This window comes from Arvicanthis niloticus, chromosome 4, assembly GCF_011762505.2.
Source record: "Arvicanthis niloticus isolate mArvNil1 chromosome 4, mArvNil1.pat.X, whole genome shotgun sequence".
Lineage (NCBI taxonomy): Eukaryota > Metazoa > Chordata > Mammalia > Rodentia > Muridae > Arvicanthis > Arvicanthis niloticus.
The window spans coordinates 1,221,183-1,235,745 of record NC_047661.1 but is presented as its reverse complement, the minus strand read 5'-3'; the positions used below and the strand labels follow the sequence as shown (position 1 = coordinate 1,235,745).

Below are 14,563 nucleotides of genomic sequence, written 5' to 3'. Positions count from 1 at the left end.
AGTGTGCATATGTGTATTTATGTGCCTGTGGAGGTCAGAGGCCTAGGTATCCTCTTCTATTGCTCTTAACCTTGTGTTTTGAGACACAGTCTGGAGCTCTTCCTCCTGGCTAGTGCCCCTGGGCCCCACCTGTCTCTGTACCCCAATGCTGGGGTCACAAATTTGTGCTGCCACATAAAGCTTTTCCATCATCAGGGATAAACATAGAGCACTCTGCTTGTGCAGCAAGCATCTTACCCCCTGAGCTATCTCACAGCTGTGTAGAATCATGTTACTGCCACTTCAGTTAAGATGGAGAAAGGCTCCACTGCCTCAAGGACTTCTCCTTGAAAGTATACTTTTCTTCCCATTTCAACCACTGGAAACTACCAACCTGTTCATAAGTGTGTTATCTCAAAAAGTTATGTAAGTAGAATCACATCATGTAGACCCTGCTAAGATTGGTGCAATTCCCCTGATATACTCAAGACATTTATCAGTGTTACATTCATTTTTGGTGCTGAATATGTATTGATTAGTTTATTATATGCATGCGGTTGATGCTGTTTAACTATTGAGAGACGTTTGAGTTGTTTCCAGTTTGGGCTTTCAGGAATCAAATTGCTATGAATGTTGCAGTGGATATTTTTCTGATATCATAAGCTTCACCTCCCTGAAACAATGCCTAAAACTACATTGGCAGGGTTGCAGTGTAAGTATCTACACCAGTCTGGAATTTCACTTTCTCACTGCATGAGTGAGCTCTTTTCTATGCATCCTGCCAGCATGTAGAATTGCTGCTGTTTCCATCAGGCTGTTCTCCTACATGTGTAGAGACAGCACGTTTCTTTGGCTTTCATTTTTCTAATGGCCAATTGTGTTGAACAGTTTTAATCTAGCAACATAGCTACTCTGGCTGGAATACAGACATGTCCTTAGCATACACCTTTAATCCCAATCAATGAGTGTAAAGTTAATTTGTAGAAGGAAGCATTCAGGTTTGAAAGTGATGTCTAATTGAGTGGCAGACAAAGTGGTGAATCAGAGAAAGATTTGACAAAATAGGATATACTCAACTCTCATGAGAAGGGAGAGGAAAGGGAAGCTACTTAAGAGAACAGACAGAGGAGGCAGTTTTACCAGGACCATTGTACAGAGTCAGACTGAAAAGAGAACAAGCTAGACACAGGTAAAGACAGAAGGAGCCAGAGAATGAGAAGGAGCCAGAAGATTAGAACAGATTGACAAAGTTAGTATGAGACTAAACAGAGAAATTCATTGAGAAGCTGAGAGAAAACAGATTGAATCGGCTTGGAGAGGAGTTTTGAGCCAGAACAGCTGAGTTAAACCAGCCAGCCAGAGCTCAGAGTGAACCAGAAAGAGATGAGCTTACTCAGCAGTAAGTCTCAAAGGCACAAAACATTCTAGGCCTATATTAGATTGTATGGAGGCTAGAAGTGTCCAGGACTAGGCCTTGGTTAGCAGACTGAGGCAGTAAACCTCACAGATGACAATTACCTCAGACAAATAAAAGTTACAATTTACATGATGGAGACAAGCAACTCCTGTAACTTGGCCTCTGACCTCCTCATGTGGGCTGTGGCAAATGTGGCACATTCCTGCCCTTCCCCCAAACCAGTAAACAAACGTAATTAAAAAACAGAGCACATTCCCAAAGGATATCCAAACTAATAAAATCCAAAGAACCCACTGAAGCTCACCAGACTACAAGGGGATGGCAGGGGACAGACACAGCAAGAGAAACCACAGAAGCCAGAGAAACACTTGAGACTAACCATAAAGCAATACAGCTGGAGGTGATGGGGACGTTACAGCAAATCCCAATGAAATTCATAGCTTGAAAACTTACATTTTAAAAGTTTGGAAAACTAAAAATTTTGTGACCTGCAAAATTAAAAGAGGGGCAGGAATCTAAACAATTTAAGCAGATGCACAGATCCACACAAGCACCAAGGTCATAGCAGTAACAGCCCTTTAGCAAAGAAAGCTCATCCCTACATAGATTTCCTGCTGAATTCGACCAGCTTCTTAAAGGAGAGGTAACATTAGTGTGCCTTAAACCAGTCAATAAAATATAGAATGAGAAAGAACACTGTCTGACTCCCTACAGGAACCTGATGCCTTCACGAACAAGCGCCAGATGGAGGGCAGTTGTTTAAACATCAACACTCGATTCAGAATGGCTAACAGTAAAATAGCAAGAGATCACAGAGGCCTCTGAATATGACATGGAGTTTTTGGGATGGAGGGACGTGTGATTACATGTGACCACAGCTATGGGGAGAGATGTAGGGGCAAGGCAGGAATTCTATTTTGTACAAAGTAACATTGAGGTGCCCAAGGGATTTTCACTTCTAGTGGTGAATAGTTAAGAGAAGAGCCTGGGTGGGTAAGACAGGTTGTCGGGTGGAAAAGGACACAAAGGGACAAGTTAGACCGAAGTCCAACTTCTAGAGTTACAGAGTATACTCTTTAGTGTGAAACAGGCAGCCAATGCCTCAGGCCCCACTGTAAAATTAGAATAGGGGCCTTCAAGAAAGCTCAGCAGGTAGTCACTTGCAGGGCAAGCCTGCCCACCTGAGTTCCATCCCCAGAACTCATGTAAAGGCAGAAGAGGCAACTGATAGCATAAAGATGTCTTCTGACCTCTAAAGCTTTCAGTGGCACGTCCCATCCCCTCCCCATAATAATACATTAAATTAAAAATTTTAATTTAAAAAAAGTGCTTGCTATTTCTGTTAAGACTCAAACCCTGGGACAAATGATGGAGGTGTCTGTTTAACAAGGTTTAGTTTCATTAAAGTGTTCGTGGATAAAGAGGCACCCAGGAACGTGAAAAAGCAGTTTATTTAGGCAGAGCCCTAAGGCAAACAACATTAAATCGTGGTAACGGAATGTAAGATTAGGTTTGTAAAGCGTCTGTCTTTCAGTAGCAATCTCGCCAAAGAATCTCGCCTATGGAATGGAGTAAGCAAAGCTACAAACATTAGAACAACAATGAACAGATATGTCTGTCCCTCCCGTACTGGCTCTTTCCGATTAATTCCAACCGTCTGGGGATACAGGTTCCTTTCACTTTGTCCATTGTGTGCCGTGCACATAGTTTCTACAGACCTGATTATTTGAAGTGAATTGGGGAGGGAGTCAAGGGGTGAAGGGACTAGGGTAGGAAACCCAGACTCAGACGCAAAGGAATTTCAAAGGCTGCAATTCCGATTGCCGCCACCAGGTGAAGCCAACCTCCTGTTCTGAGGCCTGGAGTCACGACCCGGAAGTACCCGTCTACCTTATCTACAGTAGAGATGGCGACGGCGGCGGCTGTATCCCGGACCCTGTTGCCAGTGGCCGGGCGGCGTCTGTGGGGATTTACACGAAGGCTTCCCCTTCGCGGCGCCGCTGCTCAGGTGAGCCTCACTCTGCCCTGCCCAGCGGCTCCCGGTGCGCTCTGGGCCGGGCCTCCTACCCCTGTGCGCCGGCGGCCGGGCCGCAGAGGGGGAGGGGCGGCTGCTCCCCCTCCCACGTGACCTGCCGGAGTTAGGAAAAGGACCCGTGGATCCCCCAAAACGTAGTGCTTGTAAATTGGAGGTCAGTGTCATGGTACAGTGTTTGATCCGGGAGCAGAAAGCCTTTGGGTAGAGAAGCAGGACAGTGCAGGTTAGTAGAAGTTTCGTTTGTATGGTTCTGATGAAACACCATGACCATGGCAACTCTTATAAAGGAAAACACATTCACTGGGGTTGGCTTCCAGTTCAGAGGTCTAGTCCGTCATCATCATGCAGGAAGCACTTAGCCGGGCTTGGTGGAGAAGGAGCCAAGAGTTCTACATCTGGGTTGGCTAGAGATAGTGCCAGCCAGCCAGCCAGACTGACAGTGAGCCTGGCTTGAGCATTTTTAACCCCATAACTTATCCAGTGACATACTCCCTCCAACCTTCTAGTAGTGCCTCTCCCTGATGACCAAGTGTTCAAATCTATGGGCCTGTGGGGCCATTCCTATTCACACCACCACAGTACCAGACATACCTGGTGGCTAGGTCAATCTCAGGTTTTGGGGTCAGGGATTAGCAAATATGTTTTTCTCATTTCAACATGAAAAAGAAAAAGCTGCTAAAAGGTGAAGCGTCTGCAGCCAGACCAGTGGGCCAGAGTGGACTTGGAGCATCTGTTTTGTTTCTGTCTGTCTCTGCCCACACTTGTCCTTTGTTAACAGTAGCATCCTGTCTCACTGCTGCATAGTTACTTTTATACTTTTATTTCAGTTTCTTGACTTTTTTCCTTAGGGAATATGAAAGAGGTCCTTGAATCCGGTGTGTTTGTTGCAGGGTAATGGTGGTGACTGCTCCTGTTCCTGGGGAGAAAGGCATGTTCTCAGTAGTGTTGCTTGTGTGAGAGACCAGATGCCTGAAGAACATTCCCTAGGGGTCTTAGCTAGGGTTTACTGCTGTGAACAGACAACATGACCAAGGCAACTCTGATAAGGACAACATTTAATAGGGGCTGGCTCACAGGTTCAGAGGTTCAGTCCAGTATCATCAAGGCAGGAACATGGCAGTCTCCAGGCAGGCATGGTGCAGGAGGAGCTGAGAGTTCTACATCTTCATCTGAAGGCTGCTAGTGGAAGACTGGCTTCCAGGCAGCTAGGATGAGGTTCTTAAAGCCCACACCCACAGTGACACACCTACTCCAACAAGGCCACACCTTCTTTCTAGTAGTGCCACTCCCTGGACCAAGCATGTACAAACCATCACACTAGGCTAGTGCTAGAGCCCAGTGGAACCAAAGTTGAGGAAAGAGTTTTGTCCAGAACTGGGGCCTCATTCTCCATGCTTTCTGCCAAACACACATGCACACGCACGAGCACGCACACACACACACAAAAATTACGACCCCCTTCCCCCTGCCCCAGTCTAGGAAAGTGTTTTTTGGAATGAGTCTATTTGAGGTTTTTGTTTTGGGTTGACATCTCTTTTCCTCCTCCTCTGCCCATCAGCCATTGTATTTTGGAGGGTACCGACTAAGAAGTACACAGGCTGCTCCACAAGTTGTTCTGAATGTTCCAGAGACACAAGTAACATGTTTGGAAAATGGACTCAGAGTAGCTTCTGAAAACTCTGGGCTCTCAACATGCACAGTAAGTGAGCGCTGCAGCCTGCAGTTGGCGCCGTGTTTGGGAGGAGCAGACACAACTGCGGTTCTTTAGTTGGCCGGTGGTTTGTTGATTACTTGGCCTTGGCAAGTTTCTCTGAAACTTTATTAGGGCGGAAGACCGTCTCAAATAGTGCGGAGCTTCAGTTATAGGTGGTTGTGAGCTGCGTAACATGGTGCTTGCCCAACTCGGGTCCTTTGTAAGAACAGTTAATGCTGTTAACTGCTGAGCCATTTCTCCAGATGCAGGAGTTTGCCTGGTTTGTTTGGATTTCCTTCAGGTTGGGCTGTGGATAGATGCTGGAAGTCGGTATGAGAATGAGAAGAACAACGGCACCGCTCACTTTCTGGAGCACATGGCTTTCAAGGCAAGTTGTGGGACTTGGCTCCCACGCGTCCTCTGTTACGGGACCTCAGCAGCATAAATACTGGATTTTATAGACAGGAGCTTTTTCAGTAACATGCCGCACGCTGTTTTTATGCCTCCAGTATTGCATTTGAAGTAATTCATGGTAATTACTTTCTGACATTGAAGGAAGGGTTCTCTCTTGGGATATAGGAATACAAAAGCCTTTTTTTTTGGGGGGGGGTTGGTTTTTTTTTGTTTGTTTGTTTTGTTTTTTGGTTTTTTTGAGACAGGGATCCTCTGTGTAGCCCTGGCTGTCCTGGAACTCACTCGGTAGACCAGGCTGGCCTGGAAATCAGAAATCCGCCTGCCTCTGCTTCCTGAGCGCTGGGATTAAAGGTGTGCGCCACCACTGCCCGGCTCAAAAGCCATTTTTAATGGGTATTTTGTGAAACCTAATGTACTTTACAAACTTGTCCTTGTATGACCAACACTGGCTTCTGTGCAGTGTATTTATTATCTGGTGTCTTTAGAAGAGATGAAGGGTAAAAGGAAAGTACCCTAACTGTGCTTCCTCCTTTATTTCAAGGGCACCAAAAAGAGGTCCCAGTTAGACCTTGAACTTGAGATTGAGAACATGGGTGCTCATCTTAATGCCTATACCTCCAGAGAACAGACTGTCTACTATGCCAAAGCGTTCTCAAAAGATTTGCCAAGAGGTATTGCTATCTGTACTGTGGAAAAAATTATTTTCATAAAGGTTCATACATAATTTAGCACTATGGGTTTTGTATATCTATTGTAAAACTGATAGAAATGTAAAAAGCAAAACAACAGCAGCCATAACAAAAAACCAGAGAGATGCCTGTTCTTAGTGTTCCTCCAAATACAGATCAAAGACTTGTACTAAAAGGATTCTTATACCTGATTTAAACATAGTTCTTCCACAGTCTTAATCACTTTTATTCCTTGATGCAAAACTTTTAGTCCTGAGAAAAATTAACAAATGTTTACTTATATTATTTACTTATTAATGATTATATTTGCAAAATAGAAAATTTTGTTTTATAAAAATAAAATAATTGTGTTGACAAGATAGCAGAGCAATTTGCATAGTATCTTCAGTATATTACAGAAAACATTTTTCCAGTGGAAGAATTAAAAATGAAATAGTATTGCAAAGTTAGTGAAATTATTAACTTTATGGCTGCAGAGTTGTAATCAATTGTATTGCTCTAAAATTTTAGTTACTGTAGGGTTTTGTCAATTTCATCTCATGAGTGGTAGGTAATCCACACAAAGACTCCTTGTGTCATATGTAGGCAGTGATTGACACCAGTTGCTCTCCGCATTAGTTTTTGAGCCATATGTCTCACAGAACCTGGCTCATCCAGATTTATCTGTATACTGGCCAGCAAGTGTCATGTCCCTGGCTAGCATGAGATTATAGGTGCTCCTGGCTCTAGATTACGGCCAGATTTTTATGCTCATCCCTTCTTGACCTAAGAATATTGGACAGCCTCAGTGGCATATATTAACTGTTCTACCAACATAGAGAATGGAATAAACATTCAGAAAAAACATTTGTTTTAAACAAATGGCACTTTAGGAATTTTCAGCCAAGACTACTAGTCCCACATAAACCAAAGTCTTGCAAAGGGATCCTGGCCCCAGACATCCACAGCTCTTCTTCACTTCCTCTCTTGGGTTATGATTTTCCCGTCTGGGTTTTATTGATGGTGATAAAAAAAAAATGAAATTGGTAATTTTCCTGTTTCACAGTCATTTCACTATGAGCTTTCTCCAACAGCCTGTTTTATCCTGTTCTTGGTATTTGAAGTGAGTTGGCTCAGACAAGGCCCTGTGAAGGGAACTGAAACAAGGGAGAGAAATTATATTAGCTCAGAGCAAGGAGACCAAGGCTTCTGTGTTTATCTTACCTCTAATACATTTATGTTGCTATTGGAATGAGGTCAATTAGCCTTATCTTTCTTGGAGATTTTTCCCATAAAATATACTTCACCTTTGGCTTTTTACCTCGTTAGGGATGGAGCAGACACATCTCCTGAAGGCATAATTTGGGTATAGTGATTCTTTTCTGTGTTACGTTGAGCTTCATTGCTATGTGAAAATGGGTAGAAGTGTTTATACCTATGTATGTATCTGGCTGTCCTGGAATTCCCTCTGAAGACTAGGCTGGCCTTAAAGTTGGAGATTTGCCTGCTCTACTTCCTGAGTGCTGGGGTTAAAAGTATACCATCACCACCTGACTATTTCATACTTTTTATTTAGAACCATCTGTATTAACAGCCCAATTATAAAGTGATCGTGTTTAGGTTTTTCTTCAAGTTCTTTTGTACAACAGGGTTTCAATTTTATATTTATTTTAGTGTGCTAATTAAGTTAAATATGTTCAGTATTGAATGATGGTTAGTGTCATGGTTTTGATGTGGGTTTAAAAGATTTTAATGCTTGTTTTCTTTCTTTTTTTTTTTTCAATCAGCTGTAGAAATTCTTGCTGACATAATTCAGAACAGCACATTGGGAGAAGCAGAGATTGAACGTGAGCGTGGAGTCATCCTTAGAGAGATGCAGGAAGTTGAAACCAACTTGCAGGAAGTTGTTTTTGATTATCTTCATGCCACGGCCTATCAAAACACTGCACTTGGACGGACCATTCTGGGACCAACTGAAAATATCAAGTAGGTATATTTCCCATAGGAAGATTTTGCACAAAACTTATGACATATACAAACCAAAAAAGTATATGTTTCAGAACACACATTTTCACTGATAACTCTCACCCTGATAATTTCAAATTGTGGTTAGCTGTGCTTAGAAACTTGGGAATGAAACAAGAAATGTTGGTGCATATGTCTTTCATGATATAAAGGGCAGAACTTTTGCTACTTGTAACCTCTATTTGTGACTGCTTTCAGCACTAGAATACCTTTAAGGTAAGCTCTCTATATTTCACATACAGTGTGAACATCTGTGCTTCATATTTGCTTTACTTGTAGGTGTGGTGGCCTGTGAGGCAGGAAGATTGCTGTGAGTTCTAGGTCAGCCTGGGCTACGGAATGAGACCCTGTCTGTAAAATCAAATGAAATAAGTAAATCTTATTCCTTATTCTGTTTACAGATCTATAAATCGTAAGGACTTAGTGGATTACATAACCACACACTATAAGGGACCGAGAATCGTGCTGGCTGCTGCTGGAGGTCAGTTATGTTTCAGCACACATCCTGAAAGTATTTGAAGTTGTGTATTAGAAAAATATGGAACAATGGAACTAGACTACCTTGTAGGTTTCATTTACAGAAAAACTTAATGGTCCATTCAGGATGTAAATGTCCACACAGGGGATTTACTTAGAGGACTAATGCTAACGACCAAGCTGGAGACAGTTAACTTGGGGGACAGTGTTGTATAGAGTCTTGAGCTCTTTAGTTGAAAAACAGCTTCATCCATGGTCAAGCCTGGAGAGGGTATATCCATCCATTCATGTGCTCAGCCATGCATTCAGGAACAATTAGTACCACACAGGGAAGTACAGAGGGAGCTGTGAAAATGTGTGATGCAAATCTAAACATGTAAGTGGCATAGATTTACGTAGGGGCATGTGAAGTCTGTGACTGTAAGAAAATTAACTCGAGACTAGGTACCTGTCTTAGACACTAGGGACTGCCCTGTAGTTGGGCCTCACTGCCATTTTTAACAGCGTATTTTATTTGGTCCATAGGTTCATTTGGACATTGCTGAAGTTAATGGTGTGTCCTATATTATTATTAGCATTTGTCTTATTGGCTTATACATTTTTTGTTGTTTTGAAATAGTTTTGTTATATAACCCAGGCTGACCTTGAACTTGTAGCCATCCTCCTACCTCAGTCTTCTGAGTGCTAGTACAACTGAAGCCACCATACCTGATGATTTATAGAGGTTGTAGCTTATAAAGATTGGTGTTTACATCAGTAGGCCAGTTTAAGTCTCTCTTGACCCTTTCTGATTTCTTGTCTCAGGTCCCATTTAGTCCTTAACCATCAGGGAGTATAGCTGCAAATATGTGTTTTCATCTTCGCTTCTTTTAAAAAATTATAGGTCACTGCATTTTAGATTGGGCAGTGGGATCACCTGGGTCTGGAGTTATAGATGGTTGTGAGATGCCATGTGGGTGCTGGGAACAGACCTTGGGTCCTCAGGAAGAGCAGCCAGTGCCCTTAACCTCTGACTCAGCTGTCCAGTCCCCATTTAAATAAATCTTAATGGTAATATTTTTAAACATTTGCATAAGCCAGGCTAGGCACATACTTAAAATTCCAGAACTCTGGAAGCTAAGGCAATAGGATTATAAGATCAAGGATAGCCTTGGCTATGTAGCTAGACCTGCCTCAAATACATAAATACAAATGACTAGACTTTTAAGTTGATGTTCTAGATGAATGATAAATGTTAAGCTTGTGTAGACTTTTCACTGATGGGATGTGTTTGGGTCCCATGTTTTGGATAAGGAATGCAGGATCTTAGTGATTCTTCTGAGGTTTGAATGTCAAGTCATGAGCACATGGGAAAATAGAAATGTTTTCACAATGTATAGAGTTGTTTTGGTTCTAGAGTTTTGATGGCAAAACTCAAGAACGAAGCATATCTGTTTATGACTTTTAAAAACGGAGCCATGTTTTCATTCTTTCCCACTTAACAGGTAACTTATGAAATGACTTTTTCCAGGATTCACACTGAACTTTTATCACTTAACATGATTTTCTATAGAAACAGGGTCTTCTGAGTGAGACTCAGAATTTTTTAAAAATGTGATCAAACACAATTTTGAACTGGCTTGGAACTTTTTGGCCTGATATTTGTCCTACAAGCCTAGAAAAGTTACTAAGACAATAAAAACATTTCCCGCAGATTTCAAAAAAGAAAGTGGAGGTGTCAAGCTCTGTCTTTATTTCCGAATACATTCGTATATGGGTGAGCATCAGCTGCTCAGAGGGAGGCTGTGCAGCCCAGCTGCTTTCAATGGCTTAGAGAAGGGAAGGTCTTGCTGTGTGCGTGCGTGAAGAGCATCACAGTACTCCTTGTCAGATTTACTGTAGTGCATGCTACTGCAGTTGGTTGACTTGAGTTGATTGTGTTGCTGTTAGATATGTAAGAAAATGTTTTCTCTCACTTTAGGTGTTTGCCATAATGAACTGTTGGAGTTAGCAAAGTTTCATTTTGGTGACTCTTTGTGTGCACACAAAGGAGATATACCAGCTCTGCCTCCCTGCAAATTCACTGGAAGTGAGGTAGGATAAGCTCTAAGTTAGAAATCAGAAATTGGCCTTTGTAAGTCTTAGGTTATACTTAACACTGAGTATAAAGGGGCTGAAGACATGGCTCAACAGTCTGAGAGATTGCTGCACTCACAGAGGACCAGAGTTGGGTTCCTGCCATCCCTATTGGGCAGCTTGCAGCCACCTGTGACTCCATTGCATTGAGTCTGACATCCTCTTTTGTACAATGCAAATTTATAATGTGGTGGGTATAAGGGCTACCTTATAACTAAGAAGGCTGGGTTTTTGCTTTTGAATTGGGTATGTTCTCGGCTTCACTGCTGCTCTACAGGTATAGTTGTGGGGATTGCTATTAGAGCCAAAGCTTGCAGCGAATCTACTTCTTAGCTAGTTTTATATATTAGGCCTAGTTTGCCATATTATGATGTTTATAGTAATTTGTGGGATGAGGTCTGATGTTGGCAGCTACACATATTTATTTCACCAAGTACAGATTTAAATTTGAATTAATAAAACCATATAAGATATTAGTAAAATAAGGGAACTCTTTTTGACCAGGTAGAATTTTAAACAAGATGGTCCAATGAAAGAAACTTATTCTGTAACTCATAAAAATCGTCTGAACCACACAGTGTAGTACTGCCTGATAGTTAAGAGTCACAGTGACCATTTTAACATTGCAATTAATAAGACTTACACATTTTTCTTTCTCGATTATCCAAGTATTCTGTAGGACCATTCTTACGTAACTAGCTGTTTTGCTTATTCTTACAGATTCGGGTGAGGGATGACAAGATGCCGTTGGCGCACCTTGCAATAGCTATTGAAGCAGTCGGTTGGGCACACCCAGACACGATCTGTCTCATGGTTGCAAACACACTGATAGGCAACTGGGATCGCTCTTTTGGAGGAGGAATGGTAAGTGGCTTTTGAAGTAACTTTTCATGGTAAATAATGAAAATTGTCTAAATGTAAATTTTTTTTTTATTGGATATTTTATTTACATTTCAAATGTGATCCCCTTTCCTCATTTGCCCCTCACCCAGGAACCTCCTATCCCATCCCCCCTCCTCCTGCTTTTATAAGGATGTTCCCCCACCCACCCGCCCACTCCCACCTGGGGCATCCAGCCTTCATGGGACCAAGGATCTCCTCTCCCACCTAGGCCCAACATGGCCATCCTCCCCTACATATACAGCTGGAGCCATGGGTCCCTCCCTATGGGCTCCCAGGCTGCTAGTTTAGACCCTGGGGAGCTCTGGTTGGTTAGTATTGTTGCTCTCCCCATGGGGCCACAAGCCCGTTCAGCTCCTCAGTCTTCTCTCTAACCCGTCCACTGGGAACCCCTTGATCAGTTCAATAGTTAGTTGTGAGCATCTGCCTCTGGATATGTCAGACTCTGGCAGACCTCTAAGGAGACAGCTTTATCAGGCTCCTGTCAGCATGCACTTCCTGACATCCACATCAGCTTCTACCTTTGGTGATTGCATATGGGTTGGATACCCAGGTGGAACAGTCTGTCTCTAAAAACAAACCCAGAAGCTGTTAACCCAGGGTTAGCACTCACTAGTAAGCTATAGAGCTCACTTCTTTGTGAGGATTTGGATCCATGTGCCCAGTTCACAAACCCAGTTGGATTGTTTTCCTTTTCAGAATTTATCTAGCAAGCTGGCCCAGCTCACTTGTCATGGCAATCTCTGCCACAGCTTCCAGTCCTTCAACACTTCGTACACAGACACAGGATTGTGGGGACTCTATATGGTTTGTGAACAAGCCACAGTTGCTGACATGCTGCACGTTGTACAAAAAGAATGGTGAGAAAAAGCTCTTAAGTAGTTAAAAAATCTTACCTAGAATGTATTATTTTAGGCCAGTTTCCTAATGGTGGTAACTTTAGCTTTTAAAGATGCACAGTTCTTTTTTTTTTTTTTTTTTTTTTTTGGTTTTTCGAGACAGGGTTTCTCTGTGTAGCCCTGGCTGTCCTGGAACTCACTCTGTAGACCAGGCTGGCCTTGAACTCACAAATCCACCTCCCTCTGCCTCCCAAGTGCTGGGATTAAAGGCGTGTGCCACCACTGCCCAGCTGGATGCACAGTACTTAATAACAAATATTTCTTCTAAATTTCATGTGAAGCTGATTATATGCTAAAACATAAATAAGCCAACTAGTAGTTTGGAAAATGCTTGTAAAAGCATGAGGAGTAGGCACATAGTTCAGTGGTAGACCACTTGCTCAGCATGCCCAGAACCCTGGTTTGAATCCTCAGTACTTCACAAAGAAAAAAATTAATTTGGCCTGGAAAGGCAGGTTAGAGAAGTGAATATAAACTTACAACCAAAAGCAGTGGCTCTCAGCCTTCTTAACACTGGGGCCCTTTGATACAGTTTCTCATGTTATAGTGACCCCAAGCATAAAATTACTTTGTTACTGCTTCATATCTGTAATTTTACTGTTATGAACTGTAAATATCTGATATGTAACTCACAGGTTGAGAACCACTGAGCAAAAGGATTAGTTAGTAGGCCAAGGCAGAAAACATGCAGTGGTTTCTAGAAATTTGTTTCCTTTGTTATCAAGGGCCTTACGTCTCTTATCTAACTGGGTTGTATTTGACCATTAAGCTAAATATAGGGCTGTTACATTCAGCTGACTTGTCTTGAGAAACCAAGGGGTGAGACCTACTGACCCACCTCTCTCTTAGTATACATTACCGATGGCACAGACAAATATTTGAAGCTTCAAGACTACTTTCATAATGTGGTCATTCTGTTTTTACATTGAATTACTGTGCCTGCTAACTAACAGTTAGAATTTTTGAGATGTTAATGGTACTTGGAAAAACAATTAGTACTTTAAAGATTAGTAATTTGAGCTTTTCACTGAATTGAAATACAATTGTTTGTATGTCGTGGTATAGTACATGCCATCTTGCTCTTTAGGTCAGCAAGTTGGATTTAATCAGCATTTTCCAATGTTTTAGGATGCGTCTGTGTACAGATGTCACTGAGAGTGAGGTTGCACGTGCAAAAAACCTTCTGAAAACAAACATGCTGCTGCAGCTGGACGGTGAGAGCCAAGGAAGGGCTGTGGGTGCTTGGAGGACAGGCCTGCTGGGAAGGAAGCTGCCCCGTCTGTCTGGATACTAGATGTCCTTCTCTGAACAGGTTCAACTCCAATCTGTGAAGACATCGGGAGGCAGATGCTATGCTATAACAGGAGAATTCCCATCCCTGAGCTTGAAGCAAGAATTGATGTAAGTAGTCACTTATGAAGGCTGAGGTTCCCCAAGTCCTGACTTAGTTTAGAAAAGTCACATATGTGGAATCGGTTTTCACTACAAAAAGTCCTGACTATAGTATCATCCCTATTGAAGGCTGTGGATGCAGAAATGGTTCGAGAAGTGTGCACCAAGTACATTTATGACAAAAGCCCAGCTATCGCTGCTCTTGGTAAGCCTGGCTCTTCTCACGCACATAGAGTTGGCTAAGGACTTGGAATTCTGTCCTAACTGTTTTCACTGTCTTCTTTTGAATCCTTAGGTCCTATTGAGCGCTTACCAGATTTTAACCAGATTTGTAGTAACATGCGCTGGATTCGTGACTAATTTTTGTGGCCAAATATTCTGCACATATATATTTATAAAACTAAGAGATCCAGAAGTTTTCAAAACTGCCAGTGTTCAAATAAAAAAATAAAAATATATTTGGAACTTTTTGTGTTAGTCTGTTATATGTACTTTCAGAGGTCAAGTCTACAGCCCTGATTGTCTGGTGTAATGACTGAACTTTGTGTT

The 14,563-nt window shown here is 42.3% G+C and overlaps 1 protein-coding gene across 1 annotated transcript; it reads left to right on the top strand.

Annotated features, from left to right (window-relative positions):
* The first annotated feature begins 3,245 nt into the window (after positions 1-3,245).
* On the top strand, positions 3,246-14,479 carry Pmpcb (peptidase, mitochondrial processing subunit beta). The gene is made up of 13 exons (XM_034501211.2): positions 3,246-3,404; positions 4,990-5,130; positions 5,426-5,512; positions 6,080-6,209; positions 7,994-8,192; positions 8,633-8,712; positions 10,669-10,781; positions 11,544-11,687; positions 12,423-12,583; positions 13,751-13,836; positions 13,935-14,023; positions 14,144-14,219; positions 14,310-14,479. The coding sequence occupies exons 1-13, from the start codon at positions 3,303-3,305 to the stop codon at positions 14,372-14,374; spliced, it is 1,473 nt and encodes a 490-aa protein (XP_034357102.1). The 5' UTR covers positions 3,246-3,302; the 3' UTR covers positions 14,375-14,479.
* The last annotated feature ends 84 nt before the right edge of the window (positions 14,480-14,563 follow it).

Excerpts from the sequence above, each read along its gene's own strand:
- Pmpcb (XM_034501211.2), top strand. The coding sequence starts at position 3,303 with ATGGCGACGGCGGCGGCTGTATCCCGGACCCTGTTGCCAGTGGCCGGG. Across the intron at positions 3,405-4,989 it reads TTCGCGGCGCCGCTGCTCAG|CCATTGTATTTTGGAGGGTA; the intron begins GTGAGCCTCACT and ends TCTGCCCATCAG. Across the intron at positions 13,837-13,934 it reads CATGCTGCTGCAGCTGGACG|GTTCAACTCCAATCTGTGAA; the intron begins GTGAGAGCCAAG and ends TTCTCTGAACAG.